At 43.6% G+C, this 23,046-nt stretch overlaps 1 protein-coding gene across 2 annotated transcripts in view; it reads right to left on the bottom strand.

The window, feature by feature from the left end:
• The window catches only part of lhfpl6 (LHFPL tetraspan subfamily member 6), a 55,396-nt gene extending 36,636 nt beyond the window's left edge, over window positions 1-18,760 (bottom strand). The window contains exons 1-2 of one of the 2 annotated variants that reach the window (XM_020464504.2): window positions 18,409-18,760; window positions 17,239-17,788 (exon numbers count right to left, since the gene is read on the bottom strand). In XM_020464504.2, coding sequence (XP_020320093.1) covers window positions 17,239-17,623 — 385 coding nt within the window. In that variant the 5' untranslated portion in view covers window positions 17,624-17,788; window positions 18,409-18,760. Of the gene's footprint in view, window positions 1-17,238; window positions 17,789-18,258 lie in introns of both variants that reach the window. The other variant, XM_020464505.2, reaches the window with a different exon arrangement.
• Between the last annotated feature and the right edge of the window lie 4,286 nt (window positions 18,761-23,046).

The following is a 23,046-nucleotide window of genomic DNA, read 5'->3' as shown; positions in this document are numbered from 1 at the left end:
TTTTTTCCATTTTAGCCTAAAATGACCCAAATCTAACTGCCTGTAGGTCAGGCCCTGAAGCAAGAATATTCTTGGTACCATTTGAAAGGAAACACTTTGCAGTTTGTAAAAATGTGAAAGAAATATAAGAGAATATAATAGATCTGGTAAAAGATAATACAAAGAAGAAAAAAAAACATTATTTTGAAATGCAATATAAAAAAAATTGAAATGCAAGAGAAAGGCCATAATATAATATTCCAGCCCAGGCGCAATTTAGATTTGTATGTGTGTATGTGCACCCCTACTCTGTCCCTGACCACAGGGTAAGAGAATAGTAGTCAACCAACCCAGCACCTTTCCATTTAGCCTTCTAGAACCCCTACACCTACAGAACACTGACCGCAGAGTAAAGAACTTCAGACAGTCACCAACCAAACTGTTATTACCAAGGAGAATAAAACATCTACTGTGATTGGCTTATGAAAGCAGGACAGTGTGTGCAGCAGCAGTGTTGACAGACAGTCATGAGGGGAAATTAGAAAGTTGGTCACGAGGCAATTTACAGCTGTTAATTATGCAACGCAACCACTCTGCATATTTAACAACCTGCCTGAGAGGCAGTGATTTACTCCATATTGGATTGGATGTCTAAATGACTGTACTGTGGTGTGTGTGTGTGTGTGTGTGTGTTTGTCCGGTTCACTTGCCTGAGTGCGTATGGGGTTAGGATTCTGAACAATGTCTGAGACTTACCTCCTTGTCTGAGACTAACCTTGACAGCTGTAGAGAGAAAGGGATCAACTGAAGTAAAGTTGTCTATTTGCAGGCTATAATATAATGAAAGCCAATAGATTTTCCATAGAAGGTGGTTGGTCAGAGGAGGCATAATGCCACTGGCACGTCCGTGAGGCTGGAGAACAAAGGAGACTGTGTAGCTTTCAAAGATCTCCCTCTGGGCTGAATCCAGCCTGCCAGTAGCCCTACTGTGCCCCTGGACTAAACAGATTGGTTCCAATACATTTGCCATGCTCTCTGGACTCAACCCTTTTACAGTGACTTTTACTTGTTAAGATGGTTCTAAACGTCCCAATTGGTGATGTTTGTATAATTCAACCGGCAAGTAACTGGAATTTAAGCAAAGGGTGATGATGCAATATTTAAAAAATATCTCTGAATCTCACATTTCCATGATTGCTACAAGTTGGCCTCATTGCTGTATTCCTATAAAGACTGTTGATAAAAGGGTGGATTGGAATCTGTCTCAAACCTTGGGTGTTTGTGTAGTGATTATATCTTCAGACTTTCACAGAGTCTGCCTGCTGCTACAGCAATTCAGCTCAGGAATGACGGTATTAGCAAACGCAAGATGTTGTCTGGGGAATATGTTCAGATTAAACAGAACCAGAATGAGGCAGGGAAACACTCAAAGTGAAAAACATGTCAAGGATATAAAAACCTATAATGAAAGATCTTATCAGCACAACAGATCCGTTTCTTCTTGCCAACTGATTGCTAAAAACTGCAAAGCTAAATCATTTGCGGATGCGGTATTGTGAGTGTACCCATAGATATCAGCTTTCCCTGCACACATAAATGAATTGACAAGATCTAATGTCTGATAGTGAAAATGAGAGCAGTTGCAAGCAGCAGCCAACCAAAACAGTATATAGAAGCCCACCCTAAGCACTGGAGCATTGCCTGCCCTCACAGCCACATAGCAAGGCAGCATAACCTATTATGTGGCCATGGAAAGTGGCAGCTGTAGGTGGCTTTATTTTCTGGAGTGGTGAGATGGTGTGGGTGGCAGGGAGGGTTTAGAATGTCCTGCACTCTGACATTCTATGTGAATTCCAAGGCATTACAAACATTCCGTAGGCAGACTCAGAGGCCCCTGACAAGCTCTCCAAAACCCACAAGAATGGAAAGGACAGTGACACCATGACACACATGCATATGGAAAGTATTCAGATCCCTTGACTTTTTCCACATTTTGTTACGTTACAGCCTTATTCTAAAATGGATTAAATAGATTTGTTCCCTCATCAATCCACACACAATACCCCATAATGACAAAGCAAAAACTGTTTTTTTTAAATATCACATTGACATAAGTATTCAGATCCGTACTCAGTACATTGTTGAAGCACCTTTGGCAGCAATACAGCCTTGAATCTTCTTGGGTATGATGCTACAAGCTTCGCACACCTGTATTTGGGGAGTTTCTCACAATCTTCTCTGCAGATCCTCTTCCAGCTCTGTCAGGTAGAATGGTGAGCTATTTTCAGGCCTCTCCAGAGATGTTCAATCGGGTTAAAGTCCGGGCTCCAGCTGGGCAACTCAAGGACATTCAGAGACTTGTCCCAAAGCCACTCCTGCATTGTCTTGGCTGTGTGCTTAGGGTTTTTGTACTGTTGGAAGGTGAACCTTCGCCCCAGTCTCTGGTTCTGAATGCTCTGGAGCAGGTTTTCATCAAGGATCTCTCTGTACTTTGCTCCATTCATCTTTCCCTTGATCCTGACGAGTCTCCCAGTCCCTGCCACTACAAAACATCCCCACAGGATGATGCTGCCACCATGCTTCACCATAGGGATGGTGACGGGTTTTCTCCAGATGTGACGCTTGGCATTCAAGCAAAATAGTTCAATCTTGGTTTCATGAGACCATAGAATGTTGTTTCTTATGGCCTGTGAGTCTTTAGGTGCCTTTTGGCAAACTCCAAGTGAGCTGTTTAAAAATATATATATTTATTTATTTATTTCACCTTTTGTTTAACCAGGTGGGCTAGTGGAGAACACGTTCTCATTTGCAACTGCGACCTGGCCAAGATAAAGCAAAGCAGTGTGAACAGACAGCAACACAGAGTTACACATGGAGTAAACAATAAACAAGCCAATAACACAATAAACAAGTCAATGACACAGTAGAAAAAAGAAAGTCTATATACAGTGTGTGCAAAAGGCATGAGGAGGTAGGCAATAAATAGGAGTGAATAATTTAGCAGATTAACACGAGTGATTAAATGAGCAGATGAGGATGTGCAAGTAGGGCGACGAATATGTAGCGAGGGCCAGCCGACCAGAGCATACAGGTCACAGTGGTGGGTGGTATAAGGTGATTTGGTAACCAAACGGATGGCACTGTGATAGACTACTCAGCAAACTGGATGCAGAGTATTGGAAGCTATTTTGTAGATAACATCGCCGAAATCGAGGATCGGTAGGATAGTCAGTTTTACTAGGGTAAGTTTGGCGGCGGAGGAGGAGTGGCTTCGGTCTGGCCACTCTACCATAAAGGCGTGATTGGTGGAGTGCTGTAGAGATAGTTGTCCTTCTGGACGAGTCTCCCATCTCCACAGAGGAATTCTGGAGCTCTGTCAGAGTGACCATCCGGTTCTTGGTCATCTCCCTGACCAAGGCCATTCTCCCCCGATAGCTAAGTTTGGCCGGGTGGCCAGCTTTAGGAAGAGTCTTGGTGGTTCCAAACTTCCTCCATTTAAGAATGATGGACGTCACTGTGCTCTTGGGGATCTTCAATGCTGCAGAAATGTTTTGGTACCCTTCCCCAGATCTGTGTCTCAACACAATGCTGGCTCAGATCTCTACGGACAATTCCTTCAACCTTATTGCTTGGTTTTTGTTCTGACATGCACTGTCAACTGTGGGACCTTAAATAGATGTATGTGTGTGCCTTTCCAAATCCTGTCCAATCAAGTTGTAGCAACATCTCAAGGATGATCAATGGAAACAGGATGCACCTGAGCTCAATTTTGAGTCTCATAGCAAAGGGTCTAAATACTTATGCAAATAAAAAATAAAACAACTTTTGTTTTGTCATTATGGGGTATTGTTTGCCTAGTCAACAAGTGGACTAGGCTGAGGCCAATCAGTAGTTTATTGCGTAGTCATGCGGGCGCGTTGTTCCTTCTTTTTCCTCTGTAATGAATACCCTATGGTCCAGTTGGAATATTATTGAAGATTTATTATAAAAAGACCCTAAGGATTGATTGTAAACATCGTTTGACATGTTTCTACAAACTGTAATGGAACTCTTGACTTTTCGTCTGGATTTTGCGCTCACATTGTGCCTTTGGAATAGTGAACTAAATGCGCGAAAAAAACAGAGGTATTTGGACATAAATATGGACGTAATCGAACAAAATGAACATTTCTTGTGGAAGTTGGAGTCCTGGGAGTGCATTCCGACGAAGATCAGCAAAGGTAAGTGAAGATTTAAAATGCTATTTATGACTTTTGTTGACTCCACAATTTGGCGGGTAACTGTATGGCTTGCTTTTGTGGCTGAACACTGTTCTCAGATTATTGAAGATTGTGCTTTTGCCGTAAAGCTTTCATTGTAAACCCAGTGTTGAGGATCAGCGGGGTGGAGATGTTGTTTCCTACACTCACCAGCTGGGGGCGGCCCGTCAAAGACCAGGACCCAGTTACACAGGGCGGGGTTGAGACCCAGGGTCTCGAGCTTAATGTCGAGTTTGGAGGGTACTATGGTGTTAGATGCTGAGCTGTAGTCGATGAACAACATTCTTACATAGGTATTCCTCTTGTCCAGATGGGTTAGGGCAGTGTGCAGTGTGATTGGGTCGTCGGTGGACCTATTGGGACGGTAAGCAAATTGGAGTGTGTCTAGGTTGTCAGGTAGGGTGGAGGTGATATGATCCTTGACTGGTCACTCAAAGCACTTCATGATGACGGAAGTGAGTGCTACGTGGTGGTAGTCGTTTAGCTCAGTTACCTTAGCTTTCTTGGGTGGCAGGTAGCATAGGTTAGAGCATTGGACTAGTAACCGGAAGGTTGCAAAACTGAATCCCCGAGCTGACAAGGTAAAAATCTGTAGTTCTGCCCCAGAACAAGGCAGTTAACCCACTGTTCCTAGGCCGTCATTGAAAATAAGAATTTGTTCTTAATTGACTAGCCTAGTTAAAAAAATTCAATTGGGAACAGGAACAATGGTGGCCCTCTCGAAGCATGTGGGAACAGCAGACTGGCATAGGGATTGATTGAATATGTCTGCGCATGGTCTGTGCAGCCAGCCAGACAGCTGGTCTGCGTATGCTCTGAGGATGCGGCTAGGGATGCAGTCTGGGCCGGCAGCCTAGTGAGGGTTAACACGTTTAAATGTTTTACTCATGTTGGCTGCGGTGAAGGAGAGTCCGCAGGTTTTGGTAGCGGGCCGTGTCGGTGGCACTGTATTGCCCTCAAAGCGAGCAAAGAAGTTGCTTAGTTTTGTCTGGGAGCAAGACATCAGGGTCCGCGACGGACCAATCTTTATCTCCTAACATATTTGCACAAATTGACTGTAGGTATTTCCTTAAAAAGTAGATACAAAACATATGTTTTGGCCACCCACGAAATGCATGTATAAACTGTTAAATACATGACACATGAGATATGAGCAAGCATACAGATACTGTACATATACCATTTACTACAGTATATACAATCCCCCAAACACGTGTACAGTAAACTGCCTACTCTTCAATCTGGTGCCACCAAGTCTCCTTTTGCATCTACAACTCTCTTTCTTATTGGTCTGTTAACTAATTTACTGGCTGTTGATGTCACTAGGCAGGCCAAAACTCCATTCCACCAAAACATGCTTAAATTTCAAGCGGTCTTTTCAAACAGCTCTTACACTTAAGACTGCGAAATGGTCATTTTCACAGTATTATTCCAACCTCAGTGTGGAAATATCTATCAAATACAGGGAAATCAAGTTTTTGACTGCAATGGGACTTTAAAAAAACACACCCTAAAAATATCTACAATATTGACATTGTAAGGCACTGGAAGAACTTAAATCAATAAGAAAGACATTTACAAACCTTTCTGTCACTAACAGCTAGTTTTCAGTTTTCCCCTCCCCACTCAAACCACTCCCAGACAGTCCTAGCAAAATTCTTGCTTGAGAAATTGCTCTTTGCTAAGAAGCTCTTTTTGTTTCTTTTGGGAATGGAAAAGGACCCAAAGTACTCAGATGTACCCTGCCTGGTCAGTTGGCAAGACAGCACAAACAGATCTGGGATCAGGCTTGCTTCAGAGAAGGATCGCTTCAGAGAAATTACCGGTGCTTAATGGTCCAATGCAGCTGTATCTCAATATCATATTTATTAGTAACAATTAAGTACCTTACTGTGATTGTTTTTGATGGTTAAAAAAAAGTACAAAAATTAGCTTAGCTGAAAGTGTCTGGGAATGGTCTGCGTGGGGAGTGGAAAACTAGCTGTTTATTTATTTACTTGAAATTTTGCAGGATGAAATCTCTTGATGCACCATCTAGTTTCCAAGTGTCCATTTTTTTTTTAAACTAAACAAACAACACTTAATAACAAGAATAATATGGCAATTACTGTCTAATAATAATAACAATGAACAAATGTACAAAAATGAACAAAAATGTATATTAACAGCTGTTACTGGGAGAGAGGTTTGGAAATCTCTTATTTGTATAATATCATGATTTTCACAGTATTATTCCAACCTCATATTGTGGAAGTAGGGCTATACATAGAACACATAAAATCACATTTTTGACTGCCATGGATGTTTAAAGCCCCCATGCAATCTTTATTTATTAAATCACTGTATGTCTCATTTAAAAAAAATATTTTATTTCATGAAAATATTTTTTATAAATTTACACCGAGCCTCCTTTTGCCATTGAAATGCTCAGTCTGATCGTGTGGGCATGTTGATAGAAATGTGTATATATTTACATACAAAGCCCTGATTTGGCGGATAGGATCATCTAGACTCTAGACCTACCTCACTTACCCATTCAAAGTAGGAGGATACATATGCAAACAAAAGATTACTGGTCATTAGTCAGAATAACCAGATCAGATTGTGATGTCATGCTGTGGGTCAAAAACTCCATCCCACCGGAACAGTCTGAAATTTGTCCCTTTTTTTTCTTCTTTTTTTTCAAAAAGCTCTATCAGGCAGTATCATAATTTTCACAATTTCAGTGTTATTTCGACCTCAGTATTGGAAGTATATATATTTTTTAAACACATGAATATCATGTTTTTGACTGCACTGCTCCTTTAATATACACACCCATTCAAAAGTTTGGGGTCACTTAGACATGTCCTTGTTTTTGAAAGAGCACATTTTTGTCCATTAAAATAACATCAAATTGATCAGAAATACAGTGTAGACATGGTTAATATTGTAAATTACTATTGTAGCTAGAAAACAGCAGATTTTTTATGGAACATCTACATAGGCGTACAGAGGCCCATTGTCAGCAAACATCACTCCTGTGTTACAATGGCACGTTGAGTTAGCTAATCCAAGTTTATTTTAAAAGGTTAATTGATCATTAGAAAACACTTTTGCAATTATGTTAGCACAGCTGAAAACTGTTGTTCTGATTAAAGAAGAAATAAAACTGTCCTTCTTTAGACTAGTTGAGTATCTGGAGCGTCAGCATATGCGGGTTCGATTACAGGCTCAAAATGGCCTGAAACAAAGAACTTTCTTCTGAAACTCGTCAGTCTAATCTTGTTCTGAGAAATGAAGGCTATTCCATGTGAGAAATTGCCAAGAAACTGAAGATCTGGTAAAACGCTGTGTACGGCTCCCTTCACAGAACAGAGCAAACTGGCTCTAACCAGAATAGAAAGAGGAGTGGGAGGCCCCAGTGCGTAACTGAGCAAGAGGATAACTACAATAGAGTGTCTAGAAACAGACGCCTCACAAGTCCTCAACTGGCAGCCTCATTAAATTATACCCGCAAAACACAAGTCTCAACGTCAACAGTGAAGAGGTGACTCCGGGATGCTGGCCTTCTTGGCAGAGTTCCACTGTCCAGTATCTGCGTTCTTTTGCCCATCTTCATTTTTTTTTATTGGCAGGTCTGAGATATGGCTTTTTCTTTGCAACTCTGCCTAGAAGGCCAGAATCCCGGAGTCGCTTCTTCACTGTTGACGTTGAGACTGGTGCGGGCCTCTGTACACCTATGTAGATATTCCATTTAAAAAATCTGCCGTTTCCAGGTACAATAGTTATTTACAACATTAATGTCTACACTGTATTTCTGATCAATTTGATGTTATTTTAAATGTACATTTTTTGCTTTTCTTTCAAAACAAGGACGTTTCTAAGTGACCCCAAACTTTTGAACGGTAGGGTGTGTGTGTATATACACTGCTCAAAAAAATAAAGGGAACACTAAAATAACACATCCTAGATCTGAATGAATGAAATATTCTTATTAAATATGTTTTCTTTAAATAGTTGAATGTGCTGACAACAAAATCACACAAAAATTATCAATGGAAATCAAATTTATCAACCCATGGAGGTCTGGATTTGGAGTCACACTCAAAATTAAAGTGGGAAACCACACTACAGGCTGATCCAACTTTGATGTAATGTCCTTAAAACAAGTCAAAATGAGGCTCAGTAGTGTGTGTGGCCTCCACGTGCCTGTATGACCTCCCTACAACGCCTGGGCATGCTCCTAATGAGGTGGGGGATGGTCTCCTGAGGGATCTCCTCCCAGACCTGGACTAAAGCATCCGCCAAGTCCTGGACAGTCTGTGGTGCAACGTGGCATTGGTGGATGGAGCGAGACATGATGTCCCAGATGTGCTCAATTGGATTCAGGTCTGGGGAACGGGCGGGCCAGTCCATAGCATCAATGCCTTCCTCTTGCAGGAACTGCTGACACACTCCAGCCACATGAGGTCTAGCTTTGTCTTGCATTAGGAGGAACCCAGGGCCAACCGCACCAGCATATGGTCCCACAAGGGGTCTGAGGATCTCATCTCGGTACCTAATGGCAGTCAGGCTACCTCTGGCGAGCACATGGAGGGCTGTGCGGCCCCCCAAAGAAATGCCACCCCACAACATGACTGACTCACCACCAAACCGGTCATGCTGGAGGATGTTGCAGGCAGCAGAACGTTCTCCACGGCATCTCCACACTCTGTCACGTCTGTCACATGTGCTCAGTGTGAACCTGCTTTCATCTGTGAAGAGTGGCGAATATGCCAATCTTTGTGTTCTCTGGCAAATGCCAAACATCCTGCACGGTGTTGGGCTGTAAGCACAACCCCCACCTGTGGATGTCGGGCCATCATACCACCCTCATGGAGTCTGTTTCTGACCGTTTGAGCAGACACATGCAGACACATGTGGCCTGCTGGAGGCCATTTTGCAGGGCTCTGGCAGTGCTCCTCCTGCTCCTCCTTGCACAAAGGCAGAGGTAGCGGTAATGCTGCTGGGTTGTTGCCCTTCTACGGCCTCCTCCACGTCTCCTGATGTACTGGCCTGTCTCCTGGTAGCGCCTCCATGCTCTGGACACTACGCTGACAGACACAGCAAACCTTCTTGCCACAGCTCGCATTGATGTGCCATCCTGGATGAGCTGCACTACCTGAGCCACTTGTGTGGGTTGTAGACTCCGTCTCATGCTACCACTAGAATGAAAGCACCGCCAGCATTCAAAAGTGACCAAAACATCAGCCAGGAAGCATAGGAACTGAGAAGTGGTCTGTGGTCACCACCTGCAGAACCACTCCTTTATTGGGGGTGTCGTGCTAATTGCCTATAATTTCCACCTTTTGTCTATTCCATTTGCACAACAGCATGTGAAATGTATTGTCAATCAGTGTTGCTTCCTAAGTGGACAGTTCGATTTCACAGACATGTGATTGACTTGGAGTTACATTGTGTTGTTTAAGTGTTCCCTTTATTTTTTTGAGCAGTGTATATGGCATTTGCCTGATCAGTTTGGATTCACCAAAACAAGCCACAGATCTGGTTTCTGGGAAAGAAACTCGTTTGTTGTTTTAGCAATTGATGAATGTGTTTTCCTTCAAATCTCCCCTTGTTTTGACAGGATGACCTCTCTTGGAGGATAATTGACATATTTACATGAGTGAGTCTCCAGTTGAGAAGGGTATAATTTCCACAGCAGCATGTTCTGTCTCTATTTGAGGAACCAGCCAATCCAGTCCATGCTGTCTTCAGGTCACTGATTTACTCTACTGCTATTCCTTCGTGCGCTCTCTACCTCCCTCGCTCATTCCCTCTCTCTGTCCTTCTGTCCCTTTCCTCCCCTCCACTACCTATCTCTCCCTCTTTTGATGGACTGCCGGGCCATACATTAGGGAGACTGGAGGTATGGGGCCCTTTGTGGGAAATTAATGGGAGATTGATTGCAGAGAGAATAGTGTTATACTTAAAAAGACCAGAGTTTGGAGACCAGGGAGAAGGAAAGAGAAACAAGGGATTGGGTGGGAGATGAGCAAACAAGTACCACCTGGCACCTGTGGATATGTGGATATGTATGCTGTAGTAGATTGATAGAAGAACTGATAGACAGAGTGACAGAGACCAAACAGACAGACTGAAAAGCATGAAAATAAACAGACAGAATAATATTATTTTTTTGTTCCTTCTCTCGCACATCCAAGAGGTGAAATACTTCCAAGAGCACACATTTTGTGCTTTACCATACAATAATATATGATATAGCCTCTCAAGCGAATAGGATCAATTTCACAGCTATGGTTTAGCTTTTGGTTTCTGGATAACTCGTAAATCGTCTGAAACAGTGAAATATTACCTATGCAAGGCTCCATCTGAACCTCATCCTTCATACTGGGATTTAAAGCATGCAAAACAGAACAGAACATATAGCCCTAACCTGTCTAGACACAGTAGTGCTCAGTGTGTTGTGCTGAGCTGTGCTAGGGCTGGGTGATATGGTCAAAATATCATATCACAATATTTTCACTTTTTTTAAAATGGTATTTTAGGTTATCTTTCAATAATTTAGTTTTGATATCTCACGTGGGATTCACTGGAATCTCAGAAGCTCGAAGAACCAATCACTCGTCTGTCGGATACAGATTGCTTTTCCGCTTCTTCTTCCTTTTGTCTCCTGTGGTAGCTAGCATCACTTTATTTCAATGTTAAGGATCTGCCCCTTTTATTCAATTTTCGCCTAAAATGACATACCCAAATCTAACTGCTCAGGGCCTGAAAGCAAGGACATGCATATTCTTGATACCATTTGAAAGGAAACACTTTGAAGTTTGTGGAAATGTGAAATGAATGTAGGATAATGTAACACATTAGATCTGGTAAAAGATAATACAAAGAAAAAAAAACATGCGTTTTTTTTGTTTTTTCGCACCATCTTTGAAACGCAAAGAGAAAGGCCATAATGTATTATTCCAGCCCCATTTAAGTTCATAACTGTGCACTCTCCTCAAATCAAATCAAATGTATTTATATAGCCCTTCGTACATCAGCTGATATCTCAAAGTGCTGTACAGAAACCCAGCCTAAAACCCCAAACAGCAAGCAATGCAGGTGTAGAAGCACCTCAAACAATAGCATGGTATTATTTCACTGTAATAGCTACTGTAAATTGAACAGTGCAGTTAGGTTAACCAGAATTTAAGCTTTCTGCTGATATCAGATGTCTATGTCCTGGGAAAGGTTCTTGTTACTTACAATCTCATGCTAATTGCATTAGCCTATGTTAGCGCAACTGATCCTGTAGAGGTTTTAAAGTGATACACCACTCTGTTTTTATAATTTACTGTGCTACTTGCATCGGCTCTCTCCTTCTCTCACCAAGCCCCGGCCCCTGTCACTCAATGAGCGCAGTTGTTGTTGCTAGACCACGAGATCATTTGCCGACCGTTCACTCTTTAGTCTGCATGAATGCAGCAGATGCAACAATATGTTGATGACAACAATGCAGCTTTCCACTTTACTTCCCAAGAAGGAACAAATTCATTATTTAGGCTATATTATTTCAAGGCTGTACCCTACATAGAAATACATTGTGAAGCATTTGCGAGTGCGACACAATAGGCTGGTAGGGACATAAAGCGCTCAGCATTTAAACATTTTGTTATAGTCTATACATTTCACATATAGGCTGTGATTTACTTGAAATACTGAATGAAAAAAAAAATTGACAATGCTTTTGAAATTATTTTTATAAATTCATATTTAGAAAGTTTTGGCCAGTCTGTGGCTTCAGGCTCGTGAGATGGCTCGAGAAGCGAAATTGTAGCGGACGAGAAGGCCTATGCTCCAGCCTTTGGGAATCTCGCTCCATGCTCCAGTCATAATGGGATCGCTCCGCTCCTCGCTTGTTACGTTACAACCTTGTTCTAAAATTTAATAAATTGTTTTTTTCCCCCACACAATCCCCCCAAAACAGATGAAGAAATGTTTTCACATTTATTGAAAATTAAAACAGAAAAATTACATTTACATAAGTATTAAGGCCCATTACTCAGTACTTTGTTGATATGAACTGAATAAACAGGAAATCGTTAGTTACTTAACAAGTGAATTTCCATGAAAATTGCACTACAATTTCCATGAAAATTGAGATAAAGTATTGTATCATTTCATAAGTGAGGATCTCTAAGAATCCCCACTGCTGGCATTATAGCCATTACCTAATGTAAGTGTATTTCTGAGCATGTAAGAACCACTGCATGGACCATAGAACAGAATTTAGAGGAGAATTGAGTAGGATAAACAGTCTCCCTCCTCTTTCATTAATAAATAATGAGGCGGACGCTGTGTTCTCAGAGAGCAAAATGTCGGGAGATATTTATCGTGCATGAAATGGCCAGTGGCCTCCTGAGAGAGGGGAGAGATACAGTATGTTTACATGCACACTAATAATTCAGTATTAAACTGATTGTGGCAGTAAGCCGAGTATGGCAATAAGCAGAGTAAAGCGTTTACGTGACTATCTTGATTGGTGTAAGGTAAAAATCTAGGTTAGCATACGCCAATTAAAACACCTGGTTCTCTGAGCAAATGTACAAATTATTAGGACATGTAAACAGCTTAATCAGAGTTCAAGAAGTTTATTTGATCTGTACATGTACCTGCACCAGTGGGGAAAGCCTCCCTCTTTTGCACGAGTGAAGTGAGTTCAGAAAAACATCTTAGAAATAGTTCACACAAACAAACTTTATATGTCCGAACTCAGAATCAAATAGGCTTTGCAAAAATAACATAGTTGCTTTGGTAGAACGTTTTATTTTGATTGGTGATTTTCCGCATTTATTTCAGTCCCATCAGGTAGCCTGATTTCAGATGTGTCCATGTAAATTGGATTATTTGGGAAATTGTTGTTCTTGCAAAGCATGTAAACGTTTTAAACAAACTAGTACACTAATCTCACTATCCACAATAACTGTATTATTGTGTACATGTAACCGTACTCGGTGAGGTCCAAAAATATTTAGACAGTAACACATTTGTTGTTGTTTTGGATCTGTACTCCAGCACTTTGGATTTGAGATGATACAATGACTAGGAGGATAAACTGTCAGCTTTAATCTGAGGGCATTTCCATCCATATTGGGTAAACTGTTTAGAAATTACAGCACTTTTGAACACCATGGCTATGCCTCCATGGGATGACAATGTCCCATCCACAGGGCACGAGTTGTCACAAATTGTTTGATGAGCATGACAATGATGTAAACCATATGCCATGGCCATCTCAATCACCAGATCTCAACCAAAGATTGTCTATTATATTGACAAGACAGCTCTAACAATGGAAATAGATGTCCTCAAAGATAGAAGGCAGGCAGGCAGGCAGGAGAGATCAGGTGGGACCATTCTAGCCAATGAAAGAACAGATACGTGAGTGAACAGCAGGCCATGTTTGTATCTGTGCCACAATAGTGTCTGTGACAGCATGGGCAGCACCATTGAGGCCTAGTCCATTTTCTTCTTCATTGGCTGATTGCTACCAACTCATAGGAATCCCCACCCAGTTGACAACTTTAAGAAATGGTGGAAGCCCTCAATGGCAATATGTGTGGTAAAACGGGTTATATCCAGTGGTGACCCGTCATTCAGGGCTGTTGGCCCACATTTCTTTGGGGGGGGGCTTTCCCAGTATTGCATGTTATTTTGGCATTAATATGTGTCACATATCAGTTTGCCAACAATGTAGAAAAAAATATATATATCATTGAGTTAATAAAGCCACATACAAACATGGTCTCTTTTTTGTTTTCTTGAGTAAGGCAGCCTATCTCAATGCTTTCTGTGGTGGTGATGATGCAAGCCAGCAGAAAATACAGAGCGTTGCGGCGTGATTGGCTCACTGTTCTGTCACTCATGGGGACAGTACATCACCGCCAAGTCTAAGGGTAGATCTACATTAGAAGTTCCCATCCAAGAAGGCACAATGTCATTTTCCACAGATAAAATTAAGTCAAATCACATTATAGCTAGTGGGTTTGATTGGACTGATCATGTCAATATCATACTTCAATATCTTAGCAAGAAGTTATCATCATGAATCAAGTCGACAATCTTCTGGCAAATTATTTTTAATCCTTGTCATATGAAGAGAAATAATTAAGAAATTATAAATAAAAAGTATCGGTGCTCATCGGCCATTGGACATAAACAACAAGTTGGAAATCGCAAATTCAACAATGAGTGGTTTGGAAAGAATCAGTGTCTTGCAAAGCAATCACTAGCCTGCTATTCAGTGGATTGGCAGTGTGGTCACAAGTCTAATATTAAAGGGTCTCTTTTCCTAGTTTAAAATTATAAACATTGAGCTGTCAATGAAGCATGATTTGTGCCGCTCCCAAAACAACAAATTCACTCAGAACTGCAAAATCTGACTTCAGTGAGTTCAAGACAACTGGGCACTTGGGTAAACTTTAATTCAACTGAGAATTGTAAATTCGGAACTCGGGCCCCTTTCTAGGTCTACGACCTGAAGATCACTGGCATCATCATGATTCTACCCCCCCCCCCAAGTTCCCAGTTGTCTTGAAAGCACCATACCTTCACAGAATGCCAGCCTTTGATGACAAAGTTTGCCCATGAAGGACCACCGCGCCACCTTGCTGTTCAAGTGAGCACAGCACAACAAGGTGAGTCCAAAAATGTATTGTATGCTGCTGCATAAATTATATAATATGCCAGCGAGATATGTATACTGTAGCTAAGTAATGGTATGTTGTGTAGTAAGCTGTTAGTAGCCCATGTGCCTCACCATAATAATTTGGTCCCTTTTCCCTACATAATTTCGCCTACTGTTCTGACTTGGTGGTGCACATGTAGCCTATAGACTGTTTTTGAGAAATGTAATCATCGAACATTGTAAGAGCTTTCATTGTCTGTTTATATGCCCCCTTTATTTATCCTACAGTTCTGACTTGGTGTACAGGGAGAATACTAAGAACAGCCCATGTTCTGAATTCTGTTGGTGTACATTTCAAAAGTGCTGAACAAAGTTATATTGACTACATCCGTCTTAGCTCGCTCAATGTCTCTTATCCCATTGTCGTCCCCTCATGCCATATTTTGTACACCTCGATTGTCAGTAGAAACCACATTTGTGTAAGCAAGTCAGCCATATCAGCTATGTTTTTTAAAAGTTAGTAAATGAGGCTGAATGAACTATTTTGCTGCCAGACAAGGCTCCGCTGATAGCCAGGTGTAGCAGTGGTAACTGCCGTTGGGACTGCTGTTGGGACTCTGGTGTTGGGACAGCTTTATGTAGGCCCTAACAGTGTATGGGCACCGCTTGTCACCATTATAGTGCAATTAATGTGTTGTCTAGTGGCTTTGCTGGCATGCATCCCACAAAAAGATTTTTTGTCCCACCAAGATTTACATGCTAAAATCGCCACTGGTTATATCCATGATGATTCCTCTATCTCTATGACAGAAGGCATAACTCCCAGATAAATTGTATTTAACGTCGCCGAAACACCACGTGCATCCAGTAATATATCAATGCTTATATAACTTAACTCGATCAAATAAGCTTCACGTAGCAAATTGGCAATTACATTTTTTTGTTGTCCAAATTCAATACTTTCTCATTGACCTCCAGACACAAATTCCTCACTTCATGGGCTTATTTTTGTGGACAAATTTAGGGTGGAGTAAAACCTCTCACTTGGCCTCTTTCTCTCTGTCTCAACCCAATTGAACACTTATGGGAGATTCTGGACAGCGTTTTCCACCACCATAAAAAAAACACCAAATGATGGAATTTCTGGTGGAAGAATGATGTAACATACTGTAAGAATATGTTGAAGATAAATACACAACACAGAGAGAGGACTAGAGGTCAAAAGGACGAGAGGTCAAAAGGACGAGAAGTCAAAAGAGTAATAACGAGTTTGACGTGTTTTTTCTGTAATAGGGTATTAATGAGCAATGGGTCAGAGACATGGGAGGAATATGTCTTCTGAAATAGGATACTTTGTTATTCGGCCATTGGCTAGTTTTATTACAAGGAATTCTAATTGGCTAGGGCTGGGTTATAAAACTACATGCGGTCCCTTTGTTCTGGGGAGAATCACTGGAGAGAATCACTGAGGACAGGGGAGCATGACCATCTACTTCCTAGCATGATTTGTCCTTTTTGAATAAACCTATTTTCCTCCCCCTGATTTGCCTTGTGGTCTGTGTTATTAAAGAATAACATAAATTGCTAACAATACCTCCAATGGAGTTCCAGACACTTGTAAAATCTATTCCAAGGGCACATTGCTGTTCTGGCCCTATCCTAATAATGGAAACCCCATGTAGAGGTTTCCATTATTTTTGGCAGATGCGTGCAGATGCGTGTATATTTAGTATTATAGCTAATATTCTCATTGTCCCGGTTGTTTTCATACTTTTTATGTGTATCGCTTTGGCAACATTTACCTCGTCATTCATGCCATTAAAGCATGCAGAATTTGAGAGAGACAGAGCGAGGACTCCGAGGCCCTGATATGCAAGCATGAAAAGGTCACACTAAATCAACCCCAGTCCCCCACACTGGCTGAATGAAAAGAGTGATCAAAGTCTTTATACAGATGGGGGATGAGTGCATGAGGGGGAAGAGAAGCAGTATGCTCTGATTTACTACAGAGGCCTTTCCTCTTATAGAGGAATTTTTCTTAGAGGACACACACCACATGTTGAGTGTGTTGCATCTGGGTCAGGAAGCCCCCGCCATCACCACCTCATGTCTCTCCTCAGAACCCCAAGGTCCGAAAAATAAGAAAAATAAGACAAACAGAGAAACCAAGAATAACGCTGTGGAGTCGTCGTTCAGCCCAGCTTCGTTCTATTAAATCATTCAACGATAACATTCTACACCCATTGGTGGAGGAGTCAGTCTACTCATTATTGTATCCATCCTTTCTTCCACCCATCCATCCTTCCACCCATCCAATCTTAACAGCGGTTAATGATTTTAACTTACCCCCTACAAACTGGATTCCCCCGGCCACCCGTCCAATGGTCCTGGAGATGAGGTCAGACACACAGCAGCCCATCAGGGCCGTGAGGGACACCAGGAGCAGCAGGCCACAGCCCACCCCTGTCACCACCGTACAGATCCTCCACTCCAAACTGGGGATACCCTGAAACGAGGCGTAACGCCCACACTGCTCCAGCATCACAGTGGCCTGGTGAACCTCATCACGCACCGGGTACGAGCACCGCCGGAAGGTCCCGAAAGAGACCGGTTTACCCATCTGGGACCCTAGGAGCCAGTATGGCATAAAGAAACCCACACAGGAGGCCGCCGCACACAGGAAGGAGAGCAGAGCCCACACCACGCCCGCACATGTCAGGCTAGAACCCATATCTCAGTATCTCAGTGACCAGCAACAACGATGTTGTTCAAAAAATGTTTTGATTTTTTATCCCACAGAAGTTGTTTGCTTTTTATCAGCAGCTCTGTTGATTAATAATTCCCAGGCTAGCACCAGCAGTGTTCTTCGTCCAGCCTCTTCTCTGTACGATGACCCCTGGTGAGAGAGAGAGAGTGAGAGAGAGAGAGAGAGAGAGAGAGAGAGAGAGAGAGAGAGATTTGAGGTACAGACAGGAAAAACAACTATACTGTCACTGGATACATGAAGGTTAAGGGATCATAAACTATGGACCTCACAATTGCAAAACATCTTTATAATTTTGGCTAAGACTTATTACAGTGCTATTAAATAATGCAAGTGGCATCTCTTGACTTTGTTAATGTGCCCTTAATTTCAACGGGTGAATCATTTTAACAATACATACATGTAATTATTTACATAGGTAATAATTATAATAGCTTCCTACATAATTACAATACTGCATATGAGCTTTAAAATTCAGACCTGCTAACCCATTCTACTAATAATAACCCAAGGCAATCAAGGCTATTTTTAGAATGTAATGGCCTAACAAGTCTGCAGTGTTTGTTCCCATATCAAAAGTTGCTAAATATAAAAATAATTACCTCTCAGGCATAGATGTCCGTGTGTTCATAGATATTTCCTATTTCCTTTCATCTCAGCACCATAGGCGCTTAATTTCGAAGCAAACAGACATTGTGTCGAGCATTCTATTCTATTCTTGTAATGCAAGGGAAAGTTTTAAAAAATCTTACGTTTCAATTCCTCAACGTGATCCCAAACGTGTAGGTGAGAGGTCGATTTCAAAGTGCAATCTAATTGATAAAGAGAAGATCAACACGACTTAAATAAAGTGCCCGCCGTCGGTACAACTCTCGTTTATCGAAAAAAAGATATCCAATATGTCAAACTCGCTCAGTTACTGTAGGCAAAGCGGTCCGCGTTCTGGAGTTAACGGGAAACTGAAAACACCTCTGTCCCAATGCAGCGACCAGAGCAACATTCCTTGGCTTCGAAGTGAGTGACGACGACGTAGGCTTGAACACAATTATTCTGTGAGCAGCAGAATGTGGGTTGGTTCCTGTTTGCCTCCTGCGGTTGCAGCTTGGTCTCATAGACTATACGTAACATAGTACATTTAAATCCGGAACAATCAATTTCGTATACTGTAAATTACATTTGGTATGGTTACATGAGACAAAAGGTTATTTAAGGAAAACACGAACAGCCTAGTTTCAGACTAGACGTAACATAGTAAATCTGGGACAATCAAATGTATATAATATGTTACGTTTGGTATGGTTACATAAGACAGAAGGTTACTTCAGGCAAATACGAAAGGAGTTTGTTTGGTCGCAACCTAGTCCCAGAGCATTTCTTATTATTCTGTACGTAAATCTGAGAAACTTAATTTAGTGTGATATGTTACGTTTTGTATGAGATGTATTCATTTGTGGATGTTCATCACCCATTTTATATGATATGTTTCAAATTACAATTCGTATTATATGTTACAAATTTGCAAAACGCATGATATGATATTCTAGCTAGGTGGCTAACGTTAGCTAAACTATGGGTTAGGGTTAAGTTTAAGTTTAGGAGTTAGGTTAACCTGTTGAGTGTAGGGGGCAGTATTTTGATGTTTGGATGATGTCACGAACCCCGCTTCCTGAGTCTGTGTTTGCCTGTGTTTCTGTCCTGGAGTGTGTTTCCGGTGTCCTGGAACGCACCCTGTCTGGTTGCCGGGCAGATTAGCTTGTTGGGAGATCGATGTTCACCTGCACCTGTATCCCATCAGTAATCTGCACACCTGTCCTGATCATCACCTCTCCCCTTCAAAAGCTCTGACCTGACATCCATTCCCTGCCGGATCGTTAGCCATGAACAGTATGTTGTGCCATAGTATCAGCCTCAAGTTGGATAGAATTTGTTTTGTTGTTTTGTACGTCTTGCTTGCCTTCAACTTACCTCCGTTTGTTCTGTCTTCAGTTACTCACCCGGATCATTTACCCCATTCCCGCCTGGTCATCGGAGGATTCCGCTTCCCCATTGGATCCACCTATTTACTCCCATCAACTCACCACCGCTGCCCGCTACGCCACCTGGATGTATCTACCCACTCACATTCACTTGTAAATAAATACTCACCTTCTTCCTACTCTCCTTGTCCTGGTCTGCTTCTGGGTTCGATTTTGAAGAAACGTGACAGATGAAAAACGTACCCAAATTAAACTGCCTATTTCTCAGGTCCAGAATCTAGAATATGCATATAATTGTCAGATTAGGATAGAACACACTCAAGTTTCCAAAACTGTCAAAATATTGTCTGTGAGTATAACAGAACTGATATTGCAGGCGAAAACCTGAGGAAAATCCAACCAGGAAGTGCTGTTTTTCCTGAAAGCTCTCTGTTCCATTGCCTGCCTTCGCTCCATTTAAAGGGATATTAACCAGATTCCTTTTCCTATGGCTTCCACATGTTGTGAACCGTCTTTAGACATAGTTACAGGCTGTTATTTTGCAGAATGAGCGAGAAAGATTACATCGCGTCATTGTATGGCTGTGTGCCAGCAGCGTTTTGCATGCGCAACAGCTTGGAGCAGACATTTTCTCTCTCTCTCCTATTGAAGAAGGTACAGTCTGGTTGAAATATTATCGATTATATATTGTAAAAACAACCTGAGGATTGATTACTGTAACGGCGTTTTTCGTTTGTTGAAAGAGAGTCGGACCGAAATGCAGCGTAGTGGTTACTCATGATTTTAATGAAAAAAGTGACGATACATTAAATAACTTAAAAACAACAAACGGAACGTGAAACCTAATTAAAGCCTATCTGGTGAAACTACACAGAGACAGGAACAATCACCCACGAAATACAAAGCGAACTCAGGCTACCTAAATACGGTTCCCAATCAGAGACAACGTGAATCACCTGACTCTGATTGAGAACCGCCTCAGGCAGCCAAGCTTATACAACACCCCTAATCAGCCGCGATCCCAAATACTACAAACCCCAATACGAAATACAATAACATAAACCCCTGTCACACCCTGGCCTGACCAAATATATAACGAAAACACAAAATACAATGACCAAGGCTTGACAGAACCCCCCCCTAAGGTGCGGACTCCCGGACGCACCTCAAAACCATAGGGAGGGTCCGGGTGGGCGTCTGTCCATGGTGGCGGTTCCGGCTCGGGACGTGGACCCCACTCCATTAATGTCCTTGTTCCTCCCCTTCGCGTCCTGGGATAATCCACCCTCGCCGCCGACCATGGCCTAATAGTCCTCACCCAGAACCCCACTGAACTGAGGAGCAGCTCGTGACTGAGGGGCAGCTCGGGACTGAGGGGCAGCTCGGGACTGAGTCATCTCGGGACAGAGGGGCAGCTCGGGACAGAGGGGCAGCTCGGGACAGAGGTGCAGCTCGGGACTGAGGGGCAGCTCGGGACTGAGGGGCAGCTCGGGACTGAGGGGCAGCTCAGAACTGAGGGGCAGCCCAGTACTGAGAGGAAGCCCAGTACTGAGAGGAAGCCCAGGTAGGTAGTAGGCTCCGGTAGATCCTGGCTGGCTGGCGGATCTGGAAGATTCAGGTTGACTAGCAGATCTGGAAGATTCTGGTTGACTAGCAGATCTGGAAGATTCTGGTTGACTAGCAGATCTGGAAGATTCTGGTTGACTAGCAGATCTGGAAGATTCTGGTTGACTAGCAGATCTGGAAGATTCTGGTTGACTAGCAGATCTGGAAGATTCTGGTTGACTAGCAGATCTGGAAGATTCTGGTTGACTGGCAGATCTGGAAGAGACTGGTTGACAGGCTGATCTAGAAGAATCTGGTTGACTGGCAGATCTAGAAGATCATGGCTGACTGGCGGATCTGGAAGATTCAGGTTGACTAGCAGATCTGGAAGATTCTGGTTGACTAGCAGATCTGGAAGATTCTGGTTGACTAGCAGATCTGGAAGATTCTGGTTGACTAGCAGATCTGGAAGATTCTGGTTGACTAGCAGATCTGGAAGATTCTGTCTGACTGGCGGATCCTGGCCGACTGGCAGATCCTGGCCGACTGGCACTACTGGCAGATCCTGGCCGACTGGCACTTCTGGCGGATCCTGGCTGACTGGCACTTCTGGCGGATCCTGGAAGACTGGTGGATCCTGGCTGACTGGTGGATCCTGGCTGACTGGCGGATCCTGGCAGACTGGCGAATCCTGGCTGACTGGCAGATCCTGGCCGACTGGCGGATCCTGGCCGACTGGCACTACTGGCAGATCCTGGCCGACTGGCACTTCTGGCGGATCCTGGCTGACTGGCACTTCTGGCGGATCCTGGCAGACTGGTGGATCCTGGCTGACTGGTGGATCTAACTGATCCTGACAGACTTGCGACGCTGGGCAGACTGGCGGCGCTGGGCAGACTGACGGCGCCGGGCAGACTTGCGACGCTGGGCAGACTGGCGACACTGGGCAGACTGGCGACGCTGGGCAGACTGGCGGTGCTGGGCAGACTGGCGATGCTGGGCAGACTGGCGGCACTGGCGGCGCTGGGCAGACTGGCGGCACTGGCGGCGCTGGGCAGACTGGCGGCACTGGCGGCGCTGGGCAGACTGGCGGCGCTGGGCAGACTGGCGGCACTGGCGGCGCTGGGCAGACTGGCGGCTCCTTGCAGACTGGCGGCTCTGGCTGCTCCATGCAGACTGACAGCTCTGGCTGCTCCATGCAGACTGGCAGCTCTGGCTGCTCCATGCAGACTGACATCTCTGGCTGCGCTGAACAGGCAGGAGGCTCCGGCAGCGCAGGAGAGGAGACAGGCTCTGGCTGCGCTGAACAGGCGGGAGGCTCCGGCAGCGCTGTAGAGGAGGAAGGCTCTCGCTGTGCTAAACAGGCGGGAGACTCCAGCAGCGCAGGAGAGGAGGAAAGCGCTGGCTGCGCTGAACAGGCGGGAGGCTCCGGCAGCGCAGGAGAGGAGAAAAGCTCTGGCTACGCTAAACAGGCGGGAGACTCCAGCAGCGCAGGAGAGGAGGAAAGCGCTGGCTGCGCTGAACAGGCGGGAGGCTCCAGCAGCGCAGGAGAGGAGAAAAGCGCTGGCTGCGCTGAACAGGCGAGGCGCACTGAAGGCCTGGTGCGTGGTGCTGGAACTGGTGGTACTGGATCGAGGACACGCACAGGAAGCCTGGTGCGGGGAGCTGCTACCGGAGGACTGGAGTGTAGAGGTGGCATAGGATGGGCTAGACCGTGAAGGCGTACTGGAGATCTTGAGAGCAGTGTTGGCACAGGACGTGCAAGGCTAGGGATGTTCACAGGAGGCCTGGTGCGTGAGGCTGGCACCAACTTCAGCAGCCGACTAACACGCACCTCAGGACGAGTATGGAGCGCTAACCCTGGTGCCA

Source organism: Oncorhynchus kisutch, linkage group LG28 (genome assembly GCF_002021735.2).
Source record: "Oncorhynchus kisutch isolate 150728-3 linkage group LG28, Okis_V2, whole genome shotgun sequence".
NCBI classification, from domain to species: Eukaryota; Metazoa; Chordata; class Actinopteri; order Salmoniformes; family Salmonidae; genus Oncorhynchus; species Oncorhynchus kisutch.
The sequence above is the reverse complement of the archived record's forward strand: the minus strand, read 5'-3'. Positions and strand labels throughout refer to the sequence as shown.